The sequence below is a fragment of the Phalacrocorax aristotelis genome, chromosome 2, assembly GCF_949628215.1.
Source record: "Phalacrocorax aristotelis chromosome 2, bGulAri2.1, whole genome shotgun sequence".
Taxonomy (NCBI): Eukaryota; Metazoa; Chordata; class Aves; order Suliformes; family Phalacrocoracidae; genus Phalacrocorax; species Phalacrocorax aristotelis.
In genome coordinates this window covers 75,549,264-75,571,570 of record NC_134277.1, presented here as the reverse complement: position 1 = coordinate 75,571,570, position 22,307 = coordinate 75,549,264, and the positions used below count along the sequence as shown (strand labels likewise).

At 37.0% G+C, this 22,307-nt stretch overlaps 1 protein-coding gene across 1 annotated transcript in view; it reads left to right on the top strand.

Annotated features, from left to right (window-relative positions):
* The window catches only part of EXOC2 (exocyst complex component 2), a 134,867-nt gene that overhangs the window by 2,632 nt on the left and 109,928 nt on the right, over positions 1-22,307 (top strand). The window contains exons 2-4 of the mRNA XM_075084156.1: positions 11,061-11,216; positions 15,926-16,102; positions 18,199-18,325. Coding sequence (XP_074940257.1) covers positions 11,099-11,216; positions 15,926-16,102; positions 18,199-18,325 — 422 coding nt within the window. The 5' untranslated portion in view covers positions 11,061-11,098. The remainder of the gene's footprint in view (positions 1-11,060; positions 11,217-15,925; positions 16,103-18,198; positions 18,326-22,307) is intronic.

Below are 22,307 nucleotides of genomic sequence, written 5' to 3'. Positions count from 1 at the left end.
TATTTTCCTAAGGTCCTGTTAAAAATAAACTGTATCCACTGATACAGTCCATTTTTATATGCTTTAAAAATAATATCTTAATGGGATGGTGACAGAAGGCTGAATATAAAAGGTATTCTTAAAAACATGGATTCTGACAGCTATTGAAAGGTATCTGTGAAATAATCTACAGTTTTGTACCCCAGGACAAAACAGCCTGTGAAGCACAGGCAGACACTACCTGAGTGGATTTTGAATGGCTGTATGTAGCTACTTAATTCTGCGAACAGGCACAGGAAACTTTTCCACATGAGAAATCAGTGGTACTTCATTTTACCATGAAGGACTGGAAAGTAATACTCAGAAGACTGTGCATGTTACAGTGAATTTATTTTCTGTGTGAGCTTACCAGTAAGAGTGGAATCTGCTGCTGTACTTAAAAGTATGCTGAAGGTTCAAAATCCAAAACCAGGTAAAGTGCCAGCACTAAAAGCTATTGCTAGTCCTCTCCAAGCCTTGGCAGCCCTTTCACAGCCACGCAAACACTGGGGCTCTGCACCTGCCTAGCCTCCAAATAATCCAAATGTTCACTCCCTCTCTGCCTCTCATTTTCACCGGAGATGGGCTCCGAAATTCAGAAGATATTAAATATCTTTTAGCAGAAGTCAGACGTTAGCTCTTCAGCTTAACTTTGACCTTCTGTCTTCGACCACCTACATTCTCTACGTCTGTGCTGCACAACATTGTCTTTCAAATTACTTTTCCCAGGGGAGAAATACGGTGCTTGGTAATGGGGGAAATCATGTTTGTAAAGGTGCTTGTAGGATGAGGGATGATTAGACAGCACATGCATAGCGCAGTCACGTCAGACTGATGTTTCATCCTTTGCACTGAACATGAAAGCAAAGGTCTGTGTTTACAGCTTGCAAAGTATTCATTTAAAAATAAAGCATATTAAAATTTTTGTACCTTAATCTGCAAATTATTTTCTAGAAAAAAGCAGTTGGATTGTTCTCCCAATGTCAAGAGTTGGAGGAGGAAGGAAGGACAGGAGGGAGAACTCATTTTTGTGATCTGCTGGGGCCGGGGGGGTGGGGGCCAGGGAAGGAAAACTGAAGCAGTTTTCCTAGAAACTGTGTAACGAGAGAAATGCTTGAAAATGAGGATTAATTGTGTGATTGGTATGTTATGTGCTTTGCATAAGGAAAGGTAAGCTAAGTATTTAATATTTTAAACAACACTAAGTCAAGCGTATCATCTCCCTACTATGGAAGATTTGTTTGTAGTTTTACCTTTTATATTCTTTTGGAAGTATTTAGAGCTTTTTCTTCAAAAGCAGATTTGTATGTGTAGCCTTTTTTGACAACTGAAGTTGTTAATTCATCTGCAGACAGTATGTTCAGCATTTTCAGTAGAAAATACTGTGGTGGCACTCAGTGATGGGTGTGAAAGCTCGTGTTTCCTTTCTAGTTTTGTTTGGGGGTAGTGGTTTTTCTTGTTTGGGTTGGGGGTTTTTTTGGTTGTTACAGAAAACAAAATTTCTGAGGCACCAAGCCCTTAATGGGTCTGGCTTTCTCTTGACCTTAAGGGAACTACTGATACCCAGTTTTCAGTTTAATTCTCTAAGGCAGACCTTAGGCTATATTGTGCAGAAGCCAGTGGAGGTTCTGGCAGTGTCTAAGTGTCAGTGGATCAGATTACAATACAAATCAGTGATTTTTAGGTATATTTAGATAATTTTTGTTAAATTTCACTTCATGGATAACCCATAAACAACATACCCTGTATTGGGAAGTTCATCAAAAAGCCTGTAGGCTTTACAATGCCTACAATGCTGAGCGGAAGTTCCTTTTTAGATGCCCACTTTTTTACTGAGGACAAACTAAACTGATTTTTTTTTTATAATCCAGAAATGTCTCAATTTAAAAACCAATTACTTGAAATTTTCTGTGTAAGAATTCTGTGAGTCTTGTGACACTTTGAATCTCAGTGTGGTTTTAACATGTGTACCTTGCTTCTTGCAGGAAAACTGAACGTTGGATTTTTGGCAAAGAGTTATGGAGCTATGTATGTAGCTGATGGGTTTTTCTGTTATTTCTTTTCCATCAGTGTAGAAGGCAGGGGAACTTCTGTTTCTCACAAGGCAACTTCACTACTTTGAAAGTGTGATAATTCCATACAGGAGGGGGATTTTAGGTGGATGAGTGGAAAGGAGGACTGAGAGTATGTAAGGCAGAGCAGGCTGAAATATGTCAGAAAAATACCTGTGCGTGCAGGCTCTGAGACAGTGAAATACTTGAGCATGTGTTTGACCATATGAATAGGGAAAGGTTCTATAGAGCATGGCTTGAGTACTTCCCTGAGCAGGGTCCAAGAAGAGGTGTTTGGGGGAGAGCATGAAAAATACAGGAATCTCAGTAACGCATGTACATGTATCATCCTTTAAATATTTTTGAAGCAAAGGGGACTGCCAAAAAAGTCACACAGCAAATGTTAAATTTAGTGTTGCAGTCCTACCTACAAGCACCCAAGTTAAAACTTCAACCATGTGAATTGTGTAATTACAGTGGTTATATAGTGTTTTTATAAGGAATATTGTGTATAGTTACAGGGCTTAGAAGAAATCTGTGGTGTCTTGTTTCTTTTCTCTAGAAAAAAAAATAAATCCCATCCCATTGGGATTTATTTAGTTTATTTTTCTGAACTTCTGGATCTTTCTGAATGCATTTGCATAAACATTTGAAAGTTTTTGATGCTTGAAGTATTGTTTTCAAATTTCTGCCTGTGAGTAACATAACATAGAGGAATGATGAGGGTATTAAGATTCTTTACCATTTTCCTAATAACTGAAGTATGCACAGAAAATTGTGAATAACTTTAGAACAAAAGGGGGATGAATGGTTTAACTGGGGGACTGTAGGGAATGACTTGTAGACGAAGCAAACTTTTACTGGATGTTGGAGGTAGAAGCAGATGTAGGAAAGCATGTGCTTTGTGAGAATTTAGAAATTAATGGGAGATTTATGGCCATCTGTGATATGGTCTTGTATAAAGCTGAGTTGACTTTTTGCTATATATATGTTTATATATAGATGTTTAAGGCTTTTCTTCACAATGTTGCTAGATTATAGTGGTGTGTCACATAATAAATACAGAAGCTTTTAACCAAATAGATGACTTAATTTCTGGGGAGTTGTAATGCAATTTATAATGAAAATAGCGGAAATTTTGGGGAGAAACATCTGTGTTCAGTCTTTCTTGAATTACATTTTCTTCTATGCTATCAACCTTTTCTAGCAAATTCAGTACGACCAGAACAGACCTTCAGAAAAGCTTAGATTGACTTGATTTGAGGTTGGTGATGACTAGGTGCTGTAACATTGAATATACTCACAAAAGTGTTCATTGAAGAATGGGTATAAACAAGCATGTAGACCTGATTAATAAATTGGGGGAATAATTTATTTTCAGTGTGAAGTTATGGAACTTTAAAGCTAACTTTTTTGAAAATTTATTTGATAAGGTGAAATATTTTTAGGAATTTTTTTCTTAAGGTTTTACCTGACTAAAATGTCCTAATCCAAGTTTATAGAGGTAATATTGACATTTGAATTATTACCTATCAATGCTTTTGTTTAATAGTAGCACTTGGAGATTGTCATTGTCACTTAGGAAAATAGATCTTTTTTTTTTTTTTTAGCTGAGGTGATAATGTGACTGTGCTTCTCGGCTGTTGAGGCTGTGTATGTGGATTAAATTAAATTTGTGTGTTGATGAGTTTGATAGAGGAGATATGTGTATTTGTAGTAGCAGAGTGGAGGGAAGGGAAACTTTATTTTTAAAGTAGACTGACTAAAATAGGTTTTTAAATTCTGCAAATGTTTTATTCAGCTTCTTCTGTTTGAACAGGTGATATAATTGGCAGATGAAATGATTTTCTGAACTAAAAGAAACAAAGAATTCCCCCCCCCCGCTTCCCATTTTAAAAGTCTCTTTTCATCTGTATTGTAGATTAATGTTCTTTTTAATCTATTTTTAGAGGTCTGCTATTTTTACTTCTTGCTGATGGCTCACAAACTAAGTGTTATGTGTAGGCTCATTAATTTCCTTCAGGTTGTTTATGCTGTAAGGTACTAATGAACAAGGCTTCATTTTACAACAGAATGTTTGTGGAAAAAATCAATGTTTTGATGTTATAATGGCATTTGTGCAGTTAATTGTTCTTTGTGGGGAATCTCTCCCCAAATAAATAACATATCAAAACTTGTGATCTATAAAATACATCAATATATAGATATGCAGTCCATCATAACTGATAAGATGCTGTCATTGAATATGTACAAGGAAATAGTTCATACTAGTCCAGACTTTTTGTGTGTGTGATAGATAGAAGGTTAATTGATGTTAAATGGATGCTTTGTTAGCCCTTCATCAGCTACTAAACTAGTACAGGAGGAGTGCAAATCATTACTACAAAAGGCCAAGACAAGTGTGTTTTTTTTAGTGAGGTTTATAGGCCTTTTTTTATCCCTCCCTTCTTCCCCTCCTTCCCAACCACAGAAAACATAACCAGCTGTAATGATAGGAGGAGAGAGCAAGCAGCGTTTCTAAACACACACACACACACTCTCTCTCGCACTCCTGCCCCCCTTTTTCCTCCTCATACCTCAGCAGAGTGACAGCTTCTAGATGTTGCGTGCGAGTGAGTTCAGCTGGTGCTGTGTGGTCTGGGTGTGTGGTCTCCAGCTCAACCGAGAGGCTGCTAACAGGGTGGATGAGAGAGAGCAATACTGTTTACTTTAATTTATTTCGGATGCCGGAACTGTGCCCGGAGTTTCTCCTGAGCTGGGTTCCACAGTTAGCAGTGTCAATCCCTCGCAGCTGCAGGCCAGGCTGCAGCGGGTGCTGAACTCTTCTGCTGAGGGCTCTCGCAGCATCTGCCTCGGGTCCAGCCTTTTAATCCCTTGTGACTCAGAAATGTTAATGGCGTCGCTGAATGCTGTGATTATTTTGCTTCCATTCTGTCAAGATATATAGCTATGAAGATGTACCTTACTGGGTTAAGGAAAGCAGCACCTCTGAGATACTGATGAAGTATGCGAGTATGGCTATTGTGAAAGCAAAACTGCTGCGCTTATTCCTTGGTTACCCTAAAACTAAAATCTCTAGTACGCCCTTCATAACTGATCGGAATATTCAGGGGTCCTTTGAAACAGAGAAGGGTGTGGTATTATGTTGTTTAATACTCCAAATCTTTTCATCATTTGTCCTCTCCATCGCAAAATTTGCACATCTTCCCAAACTGAAACTGATTTTGGCATGTAATGTTGTCCTGTAGATTAACATGTTTGTCGCTGTTAATATTGGCTTGAATCAACATGCTGGATATGACAGGGCAGGACAAATGAGGCTTTGTTTTTTCTGTGTGATGGTGAAATTATCCCCTTTTATATGTTTGTTCATCTTTTCATTATAAGTAGCTTAGTAGTGTTTTGAAGAGTTTTTTCCCCCCTAAATATAAGATTCGTGAGCGCTTCTTGTTTAAATTGACAAGTCTTCTTTTATTATTTAAATAAACATGCATAGATTCTTAATATCACTTGGAATTTCAGCATTGTTTAGCTTATTCACTTCCCAGTCTTTTCTGGCAGGCTTGCAGGAATGGACTTTGTATTATTAATGCAGTGTTGAAGGCTCTGGAAATTCAAGGGCACTGAAGATCTCCAGAGGGGTTAATAAATGTCAGTTACTTTCACAGTGCTGCTTTTTGGGTGCTTTTAAATCTTGGTTTATGTAGATTGTCTGTCTGAATTTGTATTGTTGGGAAGATAAAGCACAGAAAAGGTTGCAATAGCGTGTTTCATCATTTTGTAATGGTTTTGAGTACAAACGTGTAGGAAGTTTTTTGCTTTGTCGTCCTTCTTGGGGTCATTTGCCGTGTCCCTTCACTGACTCTCATGATAGTGTGTTGTACTCAGGGGACTTCTTGGGTTTTCTAGTGAAAACAAATTATTAGATTTATGTAGTAGAAGTACAAGTTTGTGTAGTTTAAGGTGAAAAGGCCATCACCTAGGTTTGGGAATCTGAGTATTTATTGCTTGTTTAAAAAAGGGCGTTTCATAAATCTGTTCATTTGGAAGTCATTTAATGCTGTGATGTTAGTGTGATGAGAGTACCTCACCTACTAGTTTCGGGTTGGTTTTTTTTATTTTTTTTAAAATAAACAACATCATTGAAGCATACTATGATTTGAACATGGGCGATGCTTCGGTCATTGGTGCTGTTCCTGCCTCAAAATTTTAAAAGTTGTATTCTGTCACATATATATGAGTGAGAACAAATAAATACGTGATACCTGAAGACTTGCATGCAAGTCTTCTAGCTTAGACTTTCTCAGAGATAAGAAATAGGCTTCTTCTTTCCTCCTTTCTTGACAGCTGAGATTCCCTTTGCTAGATGACTATGGCACTTGCATTGACCTTGAGTCTGTCTTCCTCCAAGAGAGTCTTTTAAGTTCAGCGTCTGTGACAAAGTACCGCTGAAAACTTCAACTTAACTGAATTTTAAGTTGCTGGAACCAACTTCCTATCCTATTTTAGCAATTGAAATGTTTTAAAAAGGAGTTTCTGACTTCTAATTTTACCTCTGGTGAAATTTATAAGGTGGCATCTGATTGGTACTTGTCTTCCAAAGTTCTGTGCCTTCATGTGGTTAGTAGTTTTCCTTTGGAATTTGAATTTACCAGCCAACTTATTATCCTTAAATCCTGAACTTCTGTCGTTCACTTATTTCATATTCTGGTACTTCTTCCAGATGGGTAAGCAGTACTCCGCTTTACAGAACAGATATGGTAGCTATGGCATTTTACTTTGTGTTTCTTCTCTGCTCACCATTGACAGTCGAATGGGGAAACCTATTTAAGAATCCTCATTTTAAACAAAGGTTTACAAAAGCCAAAAAAGCAACCCTACTTCTATTTTCTCTTATGTTGGGCCATATTTCATTTCTTCGTTATTTGTTTTTAAAGTGGCTTTTCTTAGGATAAAGAGTGAAGATGTCTCCTCTTTAGCAAGCTTGTAATTCTCAGAATTGTCTGCATTTTTTTTTTTTTTAATCGGGCCTTCGTGAGAGGACAGTTTATTTGAGAAGCTCATGTATGGACAAAGATGATGCTTATGAAAGGCATTTTTCAACATGGCTTTGTAGTAGGTGGTCTTTGCAGAGGCTGTCTAACTCCTTGCACTTTCATAACAATTGTGACAAAATAACAGAATAATATGGGCAAGATCATGAGAGCAGTCAAACAGATGTCATCCATGTTAAACTGTTGGGGAGATATTTTGAGGAAATTAAGAGAAGGGGTGGGGGTGAGTAAAGAGGGAATGAGACCTCTGTTAGTGTAGAAGAATATTGTCCGTTGCAAAAAAATAGTCTTTTTAACACTTCTTCACTGAGCCTGGCTCCTCAGAGGAAATGTCTTGTATAGAAAATTGTCTATACTGTTGCCCCTAGTGTGTGTAAGAACCATTCTTTCACTAAGAAGGCTGCTTTTTTATTATTATTATTATATACATAATACATATTTATAAAGAATAGAACTTCCTTTTAGGGCAACATATAGAGTTGCAACAAAAGCTCTTAATTATATTGTTGTATCTTTTCATTAAATGAAAAAAAGTAATTTTTTCTGCTTTGCCTTAAAGATTAAAAAAAAAATAATTGGAAACTTGCTTTTGGGCCACAGTAGTATACTGGCTAGGCTTCCCAATAAGCAGGTAAGTCATTTTACCAATTGACATGTTTGTCATAAGAAGGAGGAGAGGAAATATTATAAATGAATTGAAGGCTCCCAAGCATGTGTTTGATATTTGTAGTAAGGACAGATTCCATAGAGTTCCTTCGCTTACTCATTTTGAAATAAATGAAACCAATGAAACCAATTGCTCCTTAAAAATAATAATAATAAGAGTGTCTTGGTGCTGTAGTACTTTTGTAATGTGTTGAGATTTACAGTGGTCCTCTCATTTCAGTGAGGTATTTTAAAGCAATTCTGCAGTAAGTATGGAAATACTTTAGAAGAAATATTAGACCTCAGGAGGCTCAGCATTTTTATTACATTTATTCATCTCATCATGAAGGGAGATCTAGTGCCAATTTCTGAAATCCAGAAGAATATGTCATAGTATTACTTTTGAGTTTTGGTATTGATTCAAACCAATTACCTGTGTGCCTAGGTATTTTGTAACAAACAATGGCTGCAATTCAAGGCAACCATAACATTGGGGTTGGGGGAAGGAGAAAATCAACTCAGTAATACCAAAGCAATTTCTATTTTACTTGTTTTCCTCAAATTTCTTCCTCTCCATATTACTGAGTTCCTGAAGATGGCTTTTTTACATTTATGTTACTAGTTAACATTCTGTATAAATCTTTTTTAAAAATGCTCTGAAGTAAAAGAGGTGTTTTATGTTGTCTTACTGGTATCTAGACATGTGCTGCTTCCTGCCGAAGGTGAGTAGGTGTGTATGTAGGGACATAACCCCGCTGTTGTGTATCTTTGAGCTCTGCTGAGGATCTGTGAGAAAAGCCGCAAAGACTATGTAGATAAGATCATGAGGAATAGAAGCAGTTTGTCCTCCTTGCTCCAGGTAAACTGAGGCACCTGATTCTTCTCTAACATCCTCTTTGCATAGGAATCCGGAGGAAACTTCGAGTTCTGAAAGTTCTGGACTTCTGTGCATATACGTGTAATTGTATAGGAATAAACAAGACTGTCCCTGCATTTTCAGATTCTGTTTGCTCCAAGTAGTATTAGATTTAGCAGTCAGAACTTGAGAAGCTTATTTCTATTGTGCTGCTCATCGTTTTGTCAGGTGATGCTGTGTTAATGCAGCTTTGAATACAGCACAGATGAGAGAAGAGCTGGGCAAGACTTTGACTCCAGGACTAGGGATCTTGACAGAAGACTGGGTCTGTCATCTTTACCTGTGGTGAGGAAGTGGGTCAATAGTGCAGGTGGGCTATCTGGACAGGAAGGCTCAGGGTAAGGAATGGGAGGTAAGGGAGAGGACTTTCCATGCTGTCAGGATTTGAAAGGAGAATTGGGGTATTAACAGCTCTCTCCCTCTGGTCTTGCACTTAGGGATAAGAAGTCAGAGGGAAAATGGTCAGGTCAGGGGCAGGAGATAGTTCAGCTGCAAGACAAGACTCTAGGACCTGGCCTCAGCTTTGAAGTGAGGCAGAGACTGTCTGTCCCTGTGTGAGGGGAAAAACAGTGCTTGGAAAGAAATAGGAATAGGGCAGGAGGGAGGGGACTCTGCCTGCCAGAGTACAACCTTCTCTTTGTAGGTGGAGATGACTGTTAGCTGACTTCTTTGTAATTTGCTGATACAGTCCTCCTTCCCTTCAGTGCTGTTCTACCCACAAGGTTATAGACTGCATCTGTCAACTACTCAGTTCTCTAGCCTCATGTTGGGTTCATGTAAAAGGTTCCAATATCTTACATACAGACTTACAAGAACATCCATATGCTTAATTGATCCTCATGGTGGATCTGTCTAGTAACACTGAAGAAGTTAGGGATGTTGTGTAGAGAAGCATGGTGTACAATGGTATAATGAAGGTATTTTGTATATGCAGAAGCAGCTGAAACAAAGATAGCTGACTTAATTCTGGTATTTCCTAACTGCAGGTGCTTGGAAACGACAACTTTACTCCAATTTATTGTTAGGGATGAGTTACAAGCATTCTGGGTTTCACAGACTTGACTATTTGCAAGTATAAATAGAAAATACACCTTGATCATAATGAAAAATAGGTAAGAGAAGCCTTATGAAGCTTGGCTTATATTCCACACATCTTTTTACCAACCTGAACTTTTAAAATTGTGTACACTAAAGTGTTCTATATGTGTACCTAAGGCTTCTGAAAAGTGACCTGTTTCATAATTCCTGGATTGTGTTAGAAATAAAAACATTGTTCCTGTGGGTTATATTTGGTTGTTACCTTTCCAATGCAGATGAATTCCTATTAGAAGCTGTTCATAGATAACTTTATGAAGTTCCAGAATAACAAATGAAGCTTTTTTACTAGGAATTCTAAGGAAGTTGTGTCTTAGTAGAAGAATTCGGGAGTCATGAAGTAGAATAAGTGATGCAAAATTAACGTGGAAGTCATTTAAAGAAACATTTTTTTTTTTGCCTATCTGACTTCTGTAAGACCTGTACCTATGGGCAGGTCTATGTTTAATAAGTGGTGTAAATGTGGAGAAGCTGGTGGGAGCTAACATGTTTCAGATTATACTCATCTGTTTCTTATAGCTGCAGAGCTGCACAAAGGAAACGGCTAAAAAGCCTATAGGAATTTGTGATCAGTTGCATAGTAAACTAAATGTAGGCCATACCATACTGGTGTTTCTATTACAGAGCTAATTAAACTGGTTTGAGTTGGCTCCTAACTTCAGGTGCAAAGGAATACTCTTCTGGAAATGCTCTTCAGTAATGTATGTTTTTGTTGATCTGTTGGGATATTATTTGTTTTGTTGATGTTCTCTGCTAGTGTAGTGCCTCTAAGTAATGTTTTAATTTTCTCAGTTTATCTAAGTGTTGATGCTTATTTATATGAAGCGCTGGAGGCTTCTCCCCATGGGACTGTCTGTGCCAATAAGTCTACTTTTGATGGGGAAGTAATCTGAATATGTAATTGTAGTCTATTACTTAGCTTAGCAATTCTAAACTTTCTAAGGAATACAATAATAGCTTTCTAATAGAGGATTGAACAGGCTTATTTGAATTCTGACATAAGTGATTTAGAGTGTGTGTGTATAGTTTCATTAAGCATTTTGAGGGTCTATTTTTCTGAATATACTTTTTCTTTACAGTTGAGTGATACTTAAAAAAAAAAAGGAAGTGCAAAGAAGGTGTAGATATTCTTAATCGTTTTATGACAATGTGGCAAAAAAGACTTTGGTGTTCCGTATTTACATTCATGTTTTCCTTATTGTTTTAGAAAAACAGATTGAAAGGTTTTTAATAATTGTAACATAATATAATTATTGTTTTTAAATGTTTCTTGTCGAACAGATATAAGCAACTCAGTTTTCAGTAACTGAATAGACATCATGTCTCGAGCGCGGCAGCCCCCACTTGTAACTGGCATATCTCCCAATGAAGGCATCTCATGGACAAAAGTGACAATTAGAGGAGAAAATCTGGGGACGGGGCCCACGGACCTCATAGGTAAGTTGAAAAAAAAAAAAACCAAAAAACCAACCAAACAAACAAAAAACCCCACCTAACAACAAAAAAAACCAAACTTATTTTGAGATTGTAGAATGTCACATTTAGGATATGATTAGAGATAATTTTTTTTTGCATGGTAAAATTGATGTTGCATGGTATGAGATGCCCTTTTCACAAATATGCACTTGAACCCACAAATTCAGGGATGCTTCCCGATGTATAACTGATGGGAATGACTATACTTTGCTAGATGAACCTTTAGCCTGACTCAACATCCTGTGCTGAACACTAGTGAAAAGTGAATGCCTATTGGAGTGCACTAGAAGAGGGTAGATGTAATAAGATGCTCCTTTGTCACTTTTCCAGGCATTGAGAATTTCAGCATGGAGACTTTCTTGTCAGAAATGTTTTCCATGTATTGAGAAAGTCCCTCAGCATTGTTGTTCCATGAATTAGTGTAAAAGTCAAGGTCCAATGATTTAGCCACAAATTATGAGAGAAACCATTTCCTTTGCTGTTTTGATTTTAACATGGTAACTTCATTTGAATCATCATATATCTTGTGTTGAAAGAGGGAATAAGCAGTTTCTTCTGTTTCTCCTGACCATACAGACCTTGATCATCACTGCTCTGTTGCCTCTTTTCCAGGCTGAAAAGTCCTAGCATATTTAAATTTTCTGTATATATCTTTGATCCTTCTTGTTGCTCTTCAATGAATGTCTTTTGGTTTTGCTACCAATGATGGGTGAACAACAGCTTGGTTACATGCAGTGTTCAGGGTGTGAATGCACTGTGGCATAATACTGTTACTCTCAATTTTGCTTTGCGTTTCTTCCATAGGATTCTCTCTTCCTTATAACTCCTACGAAGCATCAAGCTAATGTATTTTGTCGTTCTGCCTATTCTAGTCCAATGATTTAATGCTTGAGGGTTACTAGTCAGTTTGAGCCTGTCACCTGTGAATTTAAGGTTTTGCCTGAGTGCATCATATATTTGCTCACTGAGTTTCAGCTGCTGTTTTGTAGCATCTACACTATAGTGCATCCACTCAGTCTCATACGGTCTATTCCACATGTTTTCTAGCTTGTATTGTCTTCACAGTCTGAATAAATAATCAGCATATTTTTAAACTTTTATCTTGTCATTTATTATTATATTGAACATAAGCGATTCCAGCACATACCCTGTGGAAATTTTCCTCAGTGAAAACACATCATTTACTGTAACCCTGTTTCTATCTTTTAACAAGCTATTTATCCACTTGAGCATTGTATCCTAGAGCTGCTTAATTTTCTTAAACCTTTTGAGAAGGACTATGTAAAATCTTCTGGAAATCCAAGTTAATGAGAACTACTGGAATTTCCCTTATTTCTTTTGTAAGTTAAGCATACGTGTATTTCAGTATTCATGTTAGAGGCAATTTATCTAATCTGTTGTGGAAGCATGACTCCTCTGAAGTCCACTGGAATTTTGTTTGGCTTTGCTAGAAACAATATTTCACTTCATGGCTGTAAACCAAGATTCCCAAATTCCTTTCTTGGCCACCACAATGAACTTTATGGCCAAGCATAAGCTACTACAGTTTTCCTTTTCACTTTAGTTTGCTGCCTCTTGAAAGGGGAAGTAGTATTTTCCTGAGCTGCTAGACAAGATTGTGGTACAGTAATGAGTCTTTATTGAGAAATAATCAAATAACTGATGTTATAGGTGAGTATATTTCTGTGTATTTGTGTGGTTGATATGCTTGTTAACCTCATTAGTTCGTTGGTATGTTCCACTCAGAAGTGATCAGTGCTAGGTTCCTGGGAGGAAGACATCTCCTGAACTGTGTCTCAGTATTACAGCTGATTAACTGCTAATATTTTTTCTCATATTTTTTTGAGTAACTCTCGTAACACATAGCTGCTAATTATTTTTACCTCAAAGCATGAAATTAAAATAGAAATAATGGATTGTCTTATTTTTTTCCTTAGCTCAATTCTCAGCTTTCTCCAGTAAGTGACTAAAGCCCCAGACATGTAAAGATTTCTTTTCATGGTTAAATTAAGCATGTAAATATTCCCTGTGACTTGAATGGAAATACTTGCAAAAGCGAGCCTTTGTAGGCATGACATTTAAGTAAGTTTGAGTGAAGGTTTTATAAAGTTTATAATCTGCTATTTGAGATGCATTAGAGTCAAATGAAAAGCAAGAAAGTTTTTACTGTATAAACAGAATATCACATAATAGAAGAATATGCCTTTTTGTTTCATTTAAGAGAGCCTTCTTGTAATCTATTTGTATCAGTGAAACCAAATAAACTTTTAATTTGTAACTCTAGCTCACAGTACAAAAAGCCAAATCCAGGAGATACCTGCAACATTTATGCTTTCAGGGTTTACTTTATCTTTTAAGATATTTGTAGCTGTATTTTGTAGGCACTGTAAAATTGTCACTCTATAAGCTTAACCAAAATTGGAAAGTCTCAATAAGAGAATTAATTGTGCCTATTTATTGAAAGGCACATAAAAGCTAGAACCTCAGTATGATGTTCTCAAAGATCTTTGTACTACACAACAGATGAAAATGAAGTTTTATTTAAAGGGAAGTTTTCTCTTTTTGAAGAAAAAAATGTTGGTTTTGTACTATCAAAAGGTCTCCTCAACATGCCTTTATTTGTTTTAGACATTGTTTTGTACCATTGCTATATTTAGTGTGGTATATAGAATGTTAATAGACATTTACTTTCGTTTGCATTTTTAAGATACAGACAAAGGCTGTTTTCCCTCTGTTTCAGATGCATCAGATCTTGTGATCTTGCTGTCGTGAGAGCTCCGATAAGTAGAAAAAAATTTATACAAGGATCTTGAAAACAGTTCTAAAATGTTTACCCTACTAAATTGCTATAGCTCAGACATTGATTTTAAAGTATCAATTAATTTAAGCATGAATTCGGACTTTTCAAATTCTAGGGTGGAAAACTCTTTATGAATTGTTCAGACAAATTCTTTCAGTTAGTCTTAGTTCCTACTGCAATCTTTTTCCCTTCAGAGAAGTTGCTAGCATAAAACCAAGAGAGATGTAATAATATAACCCAAGGTTAAAACCCATGCATCATAAACATGGGGTTTTTTTTTCTTCCCTTCTGAAAAATAAAAGCTGGCATGGTTAAAGTGTTGCGAATAAACAATAACCAATTTTTTTAAAGGCTTTTTTTTGTGTGTGCATCCTATTTTGTGCCCCCAGCCTTTATTCACCCATCTTTTAAGAAACAAATGTGCCATCCTTGCTCAAGTAAAATCACCTTCAATTGTAATAAGATTCAGTGCCTTTCTGTTTTGTGTGGGTTTGGTTTTGGTTTGCTTTTTTCTAATTTTCATTTTCAAAATAGTTTTTGGCAGGGAGTAAGGCATTTTTATGTCTGACAACCATGAAAACTGCCAAACTTTTCTGCTGTGTAATGGCAGAGACTTAAGTTATGAGAAAAAGTAAGTGTGAAGCTTTGGTACTGAGCCACATGCTGACCCTTTTCTGTCCATAAGTATTTTTTAAATTGGTCAAAGCTTTCTAGACATTAAAAACAAAAGCCAAACCAACAGGGGAATTATACTCCAGTGCAGCCAATGTGCCAGTATGGCCGTGCCCTTTTGGAAATGCTTCTAGGTAAGGGTGTTATTTAAGAACAACAACTTCATTAGGTTCTCCAAATTGATACTATAGAAATCAGGATCTTGCCAATTCTTCAGGACAACAGAACTCTGATTAGGAATATGGGCATTGTTCTACATCTGAGAAAACAATCCATCTATTCCAGCATCCAGAGTCCTGGTCTGACAAGAATTTATCAGGTTGATTGGTCAGACTGATCTGATGCGAAGCCCCAGGAAGCCTTGGACCTTACATTAAGATGTACCTTGACTCTTAAGTGTTAAGATGTGTTCTTAATGTGTCAAACTCTAAAGCTTGACATATTAACATTATGCCACAGTCTTTTCCTACAAGAGAACTTCATGGTTAAAATATATGGGGTTTTTTTCATAGTTTGTCATTTGTACTTCTGTTATGAGAAACTATAGGAAAGGAAATAGGTGAAAGCTACGTGACTATTCTTTCATATAACAAGGGCAGTTTATTCAGCAGAATCCCAGTTTGCATCATGGATTTTGTATGTAAGAGATCGGGACAGAATATTTGTCAATTAATACTTTTTGACCAAAACCCCCTTCTGTGTCCACAAAAGTACTATTAACAAAAAAGGTTGAAGAAACGTTGTTCATTGTGAATATTTTGCAGAGTTTCTTTATTTTTTGCTATGCAAAGTCACACAGAATGAACTTATTAAAGACTTTTTGCATGCAGGTTTGATGGAAGTTTCACATAAGTACAATACTGAACTGCAGTTCTCTAGTGTTCTACAGACAGAAGATCTACTGTACAACGTGAAGTACAAGTTGCCGTAGTCCGAACTGGTGGAAGAGATTAAAATACGCTTCAAGTAGCACTGCATATGTCTCATGAAGTGGCATTAGGACAAAAGACCTGAAGTCACCTAGGGAACATCTGAAAAATGTCTTCCTGACTCTTTTACTGTAGTTGGCTGTAAGGGACTAGAGAAAGGTCATATATTTATGTAAAATATATGAAGCATCAAAAATGTATTTGCATTACAGAATTTCAAAAGGTGCTTCTATTCACAGCAGGGTATTTCTTCTTTTTCTTTTTCCCAGGTTTAACAATCTGTGGGCACAACTGTCTGCTAACTGCTGAATGGATGTCTGCCAGTAAAATTGTGTGTCGAGTTGGACAGGCTAAAAACGACAAGGGAGACATTATTGTCACTACAAAGTCTGGTGGCAAAGGAACTTCAACTGTTTCCTTCAAACTGCTTAAACCTGAAAAAATAGGTATTTTTCTTGTTCCAATTCACATCTGTTGTTCTTTGCTGGACAAATACATGACTGATTGCCTTTTTAAATAAAATGTAAGTTTAAAATGGATCCACCTCAGGACAATCTTCAGTTGTCTGGAAAAAGCAGATTATATCAAAATGTGCAAGTATATATACAGATAAACTCATGGTATATGTGAAATTAATAATTCTATCTCAATATCCTGATAAAACCCCCAATGTCTAATGAAAGGTAGCCCTTTTTTATGTAAGGAGTAGGTCTAAACTTCAAAAATTAATTACTGGATCTGTTATGATTTTTTTAACCTTAAATGTACTAGATAAATACAAAATACAGACCAGCTCATGAGCTTTACACCTAAATCCTGAGCCTACAGTTAATTCTGTAAAGAAAGTTAAGTCCTCACTGCTGTTTCTTATTTGTAATTCAAACCATCCTGCAAGACAAAGACTTAAACATTTTTCATGATATGCTTAACCATTTATATAATGTTGCCAAGCAGTCTAGGACCTCTGCTTAAGCTAGAATCCAGTCTAAATACCCTCTGGATTGAAAATGTTTCTTTCAGAACACCTCCATTGGTGAAGTTGGATAGTTACCTTTTCTAACACAGAATCATAGAATGGTTTAGCTTGGAAGGGACCTTTCGAGGTCATCTAGTCCAGCCCCCCTGCAGTGAGCAGGGACAGCTTCAACTAGATCAGGTTGCTCAGAGCCCCGACGAACCTGACCTTGAATGTTTCTAGGGGTGGGGCATCCACCACCTCTCTGGGCAACCTGTTCCAGTGCTTTACCACCCTCAGTGTAAAAAATTTCGTCCTTATATCTAGTCTAAATCTACCCTCCTTTAGTTTAAACCCATTACCCCTTGTCCTGTCACAACAGGCCTTGCTAAAGAGGTTGCCTGATCCTTCCTATAGTCCCCCTTTAAGTACTGGAAGGCCACAATAAGGTGTCCCTGCAGCCTTCTCTTCTCCAGGCTGAACAACCCCATCTCTCTCAGCCTGTCCTCAAAGGAGAGGTGTTCCAGCCCTCGTATCATTTTTGTGACCCTTCTCTGGACCAGCTCCAACAGGTCCATGTCCTTTGTCTGCTGAGGGCTCCAGAGCTGGACGCAGCGCTTCAGGTGGGGTCTCACCAGAGCGGAGCAGAGGGGCAGAATCACCTCCCCTGACCTGCTGGCCACGCTGCTTTTGATGGAGCTCAGGGTACGGTTGGCCTTCTGGGCTGCAAGTGCACATTGTTGGCTCATGTCCAGCTTTTCATCCACCAGTACCCCCAAGTCCTTCTCTGCAGGCCTGCTCCTCAATCCCTTCATCCCCCAGCCTGTACTGAAGCCACAAGAACTATTTTAGGCTTTTGTTCTCTGTGGTTCAGTGACAGTTAAATAGTACAGCTTGAAAGAAATTATGTGTTACTGTCTTAATAGAAAGGTGAATCAAGTGCAAATGTTACACAGTGAAGCTTTTGGTGATGGGAGAGGAGACTTGATATTTTAAAACATGGATAAGTGTGGGGATGAGTTAGTTTCTGGTATTGAGTGTCAAAAAGGACATGGCCAAGAATATGGCTGGCTGCATTTTTGGCTAAGGGCCAAGACCTATTTTGCCTCGGAAACAAAGTCGGTCCTGTGTCCATTGCGTCGTCCATCTTGGCGTCTGGCCAAAGTTCACTTACTTTTTGGTTAGTGAGTGGCACAGAAAAGGGATCTTCCCCAAAAATATGCAAATAAGGGGGTGTCCAAGTAATTGCTTGTTTTGAAAGTAGTAGATGGTGAAATTTGGACAGATACCAAAGTAGTTGGAGGAATGAAAATACTACATGATCAAGCAAATGCTATTAATGTACAGGAAGCTGTGCAGTCTGTAAGAGGTAATGTTTGAAGCCTAGCCACGAATACATTTTCAGCAGCTATAATAAAATAATTTAGCATAACTGCATCCAGGTTGTTTTGCCATGTATCTTCCAGTATATTACCTAGGCATGCATTTTATATTTATCAGGATTTTTCAAATTAAATCAGTATGTTAGAAGTTGATGGTGCTGGACTGCCCTTGTTGTTTTAAGGATCTGCACTTTGTTTTCTCTAGGTATCTTGGATCAGTCTGCTGTCTGGGTGGATGAAATGAACTATTACGACATGCGCACTGATAGGAACAAAGGGATTCCCCCCTTGTCCTTACGTCCAGCTAATCCACTTGGTATTGAAATAGACAAGTGAGTACCAAATGCCTTTAATCCACTTTTTTTGGTGGTTTTCTCTATATGTGCATTTGAATTCCAGAGAAGTTTAATGGCTTTCAGAGCAGGGAAAGATTTAAAAATACACACATATATTAGCTGTTGGTATGCTATTTGGTAGTCAAGAGAGTTGTTTTCTGGATCATCAGTTAGAACTGTAGGTAGCCTAAAAGCCTGATATATTGAACCCCAGTGACGTTTAGTTTTTGAGGACTGCTAAATAACCTAGGGCTTTGGATTTATATATTGTAGTTATGGAACAATTACTGTTGCATTTGAGTTTCATGGGGCTTTTAAGGATGTTTAGATTGGTATCTGTTGCTAAAATTGGACTGTAAATGTGATTTATGTTACCAAACCAAGTAGTTTATTTTATTGAAATATTAATACTGTTTTCCAGCTGACAGACTTCTTTACTTTCGTTCATAAATATGGTGGAATTTATGACTTTTTTTTCTGAAACGGAAACTTTATATAGAGTGATAAATGGAATTAGAAGACTTTAAATGGGACATTCTTAGGGCTCCAAACCTGACCAACTCCTAGAAATAGCATCAGGAATAATATTTCTCGTGATCAAGATACCAGCTCTACCAGAAACAAAAGCTATTTAAAATTAGCTTATTACTAGGGGTCTCATCTGCTGAATATCCTGTTTGTGAGGAGGAGTGTATTGGAGAAAACCTGCAGTGTCCATTGTTACCTTTTTCTGATCGGGAAACTGAACTTTCCCTGAATCTCTATGGGATTTCCAGTGGATCTGTCATTAGCTTCCCAGCCTCTGGCTGTGCATTTATTTCCTAGTTTGAATACGTATTTTTCTTCCTTTTCAAAATGCAAACCCAATTTTTTTGTAATAAGGTGAAGATTTTGTCTCTAAGTATTTTTCTCCAGCCTCTGATATAACTTCTGACAGATATTTCTTTTCATCTTCAGTTTTCCAACCCTATTAAAATGTGGACTCTAGGACTGCAGACAATATTCCAGTGTCTTACCAGAAGACTTCCTGTCTCCTTCACTCTTCCTCCCCTGTTCATAAATTAAAAAAAAAAAAACAAAAACAAACAACAAAAACATAACAATCCTGGCAACTAGCAGTGAGTGGCTTGTTAGATTCTCTTGAGCTGCTACTTCTGCTGCTGGCATGGCTGCTCATTATTCTGTAGGGATGGCCTAGATTCCTTTATCTTAGCTATATATTTTTGCATTTGACTGTTTCTCTATTTGCTTCCTTGACGAGTCTGTCTTCTCAGTCCAGATGATAGTTTTTCTTAATATTTTTACCAACTATTTATCAAAAAATATGGGTGATAAAGCTTTCATTGGTGATGATGTAAATACTGATAAAAGAGGAATGTGGGCTTTAGTAAAACTTTACCTACAGATGTTCTTAGGCTTCTCCATGGATTGGGGGTTTTTTGAGTTAGTTCTTTGATCCATGTGATGTATTCTAGTTGCATTGCATAAAACTAAGGTTTTAATCACTCTTACGGTAGCAAGTCTTTAAAATGATATATTAATTTTGTCTGGTTACTTTTTTTCAATGAAGCACTTAATATCAAAGCCTGTATAATATGTTGTCAAACATTGTATGAAACAGTTGTGACTGGCTGACAATACATCTAATTTTCTCTGCTGTAGTTCTGTATTTGTTGAACCCTGCAACAGCTTTTCCATTATTTTATCTGGGATTTAAGTGAAGGTAACTGGTTCTGTTGTATAGTCCTCTATCCATATGTATCTCACAATACTTCTTTTTGTAAATATGGTGGTTATGACACAGTTACTTTTAACTTGTTCTTATTTTAGCAAAACTTCTAATGTAGTATTTGACTTCATAACCAAAATGGATAGTTCTTACAATTAAGGTAGTGTCAATGTGATTAAGAATTATCTGCTAGAAATTATCTGCATTAGTTTAGGATTTGTTTAATTTAGTCATCTGTTTGGATGTTTGTTAAATAGGAGACCAACGATATGTTTTAAATGTTTCATCTGAAAGCATCAGAAAATATCATATTAATGAAACCTCAGATTTTGTGTGGAAAAGAAATAAGTCCTAAATATGTAAATACAGATAGGAAAGAACTTTTTTTTTGGGGGGGTGGGGGTGGGATAGGGAAATATTAAGGCAAGCATAGTATCAAGCCCAGTTCATTGATCTCCAAGTTCAGTAGAGGTGAAGCATGAGGATTATGGCAAGCACTGGTATTGAAAATGGCCAGTTTGAGAGAAGGAACACTAGTCAGTATAACAAATAATTGTGTAGAAGGATTGAGGGTTAAGTTGTGGAGAGGGGAGAGAGGTAGGGAAGGAGAAAAGCCTGGTCTGCCCTCATGCTATGGATGACAGCACGGTGTTAATAGTTGTGACTATAGATGAAACATTCTGTGTTTAAAAAGTGTCTCCCCAATGGAAATCTTTCATTATTTGCTTGAAAAATTGGAGCAATGTGATGTATACTTTATACAATAATCTCTAATAACTTGTAGTTTAACTGAACTTGCATGTTTGCAAATACTTGACGTATGGGATGGGTAAGTAATGACAAGTTGTAGAAGGTAGTGAAAAAAAGGCAATTATAAATTAAGAAAGGGAGTGGATAAACAAGATATTAGCATTAACTTACTAGGCATGGGAATAATTTGTCACTAGAAGCGATAAAAATTGTTAGAACTTTGGGATGCTTTAAAATAAAAGAAAGCCTAATACAATATTAATTGCATTTTAATTTTGAAGCTGAAGCATTTGGCATTGGTATGGCTTGGTGGGATTTACAACTTTTGTAGCCTGATGGCTAATAAGGAAGGGAAAGGAGTGCCTTGTATTGGTTATGCAAATAGTGGTAAACAAAGGAAACATTTAAAGATAGGACCAGGGAGAAAATCAGTGAAAAATAGATGTCAGAAAGTAGGGTAGGAATAAGGTAGATGGGAGCACACTGAAGAAGAGGCAGGAGGTGGGTAGACTACAGACTGAAAGAGTGAAAGAGGTCATCCTCTAGCAAGTGTTTCCCAGTCATCAGCAAATGATTCAGAAAAGACAATCTGCGGCATGGAAAAGAGTTAGATTGCCTATCTGTTGTAATTTTTAAATTTTTTTTTTAATATGGGTTGTGCTTATCTCTAAAAGTTCCTTTTGTGGGTTTTTATGGTTCTTTGTCCAGTTAAAATGAGTTTAAAAATTAATCATAGCTTTTGAATCATTCAAGTGGGTACTTTCAAGGTGTTGCAAACAGGGCATTGGAATATTAGAGAAAAGAATCCCGTAAGTAATGAACAGAAATGCTTTAGTACAGCATTTCAATAAACTTTTGGGTGTTGGGCAAGCACAGGGATGAAAAAAATTTATTCTGACTCAGTAGACTTAAGATTGGAGTTTAATTGGGAGTGACTGGGATTTAAGTGAACAAAAGGTTTGAACTGTGAATTAAGGGAACTAAATAATAGCGGGTCTTACACATTCTATTAATAATTAGAATACCACCTGTAAGTATATCGTAGGAGTAATATATATACTCGCAATATGCACTGGAATTTTCTTTTCATATTCAAATGTCGCAAGGATTCAAAGTAAGAACTAGGGACACGCACTCATCCTCCTGGTTGTTTTTTACATAGTCAAGATATTTTAAATGTTGTATGTATACACTGTGTGAGCCATCATCTTTCAGCCTGCAAGTTTAACAAGTAGTAAATATACATGATTTCTGGCTGAGAAGTTCTTCATATTTTCTGAGAATGAATTGCTGTTTTTGTGACATACAACTAAGAATCTTGGTAAACAATAAATTTACTTATATTGTAATGAAACTTGAACTTGCTGGTTAAGTTTCAGTGGTGATCCTTAAAGTCACAAATGTATTCATAGAAGATTCTCCTGCCTTGCTAACAGTTGTCTGTTCCTCTTTTGAAGCACGGAACTGATCCATTAGATGAGGGTCTTTTACATTGCTATC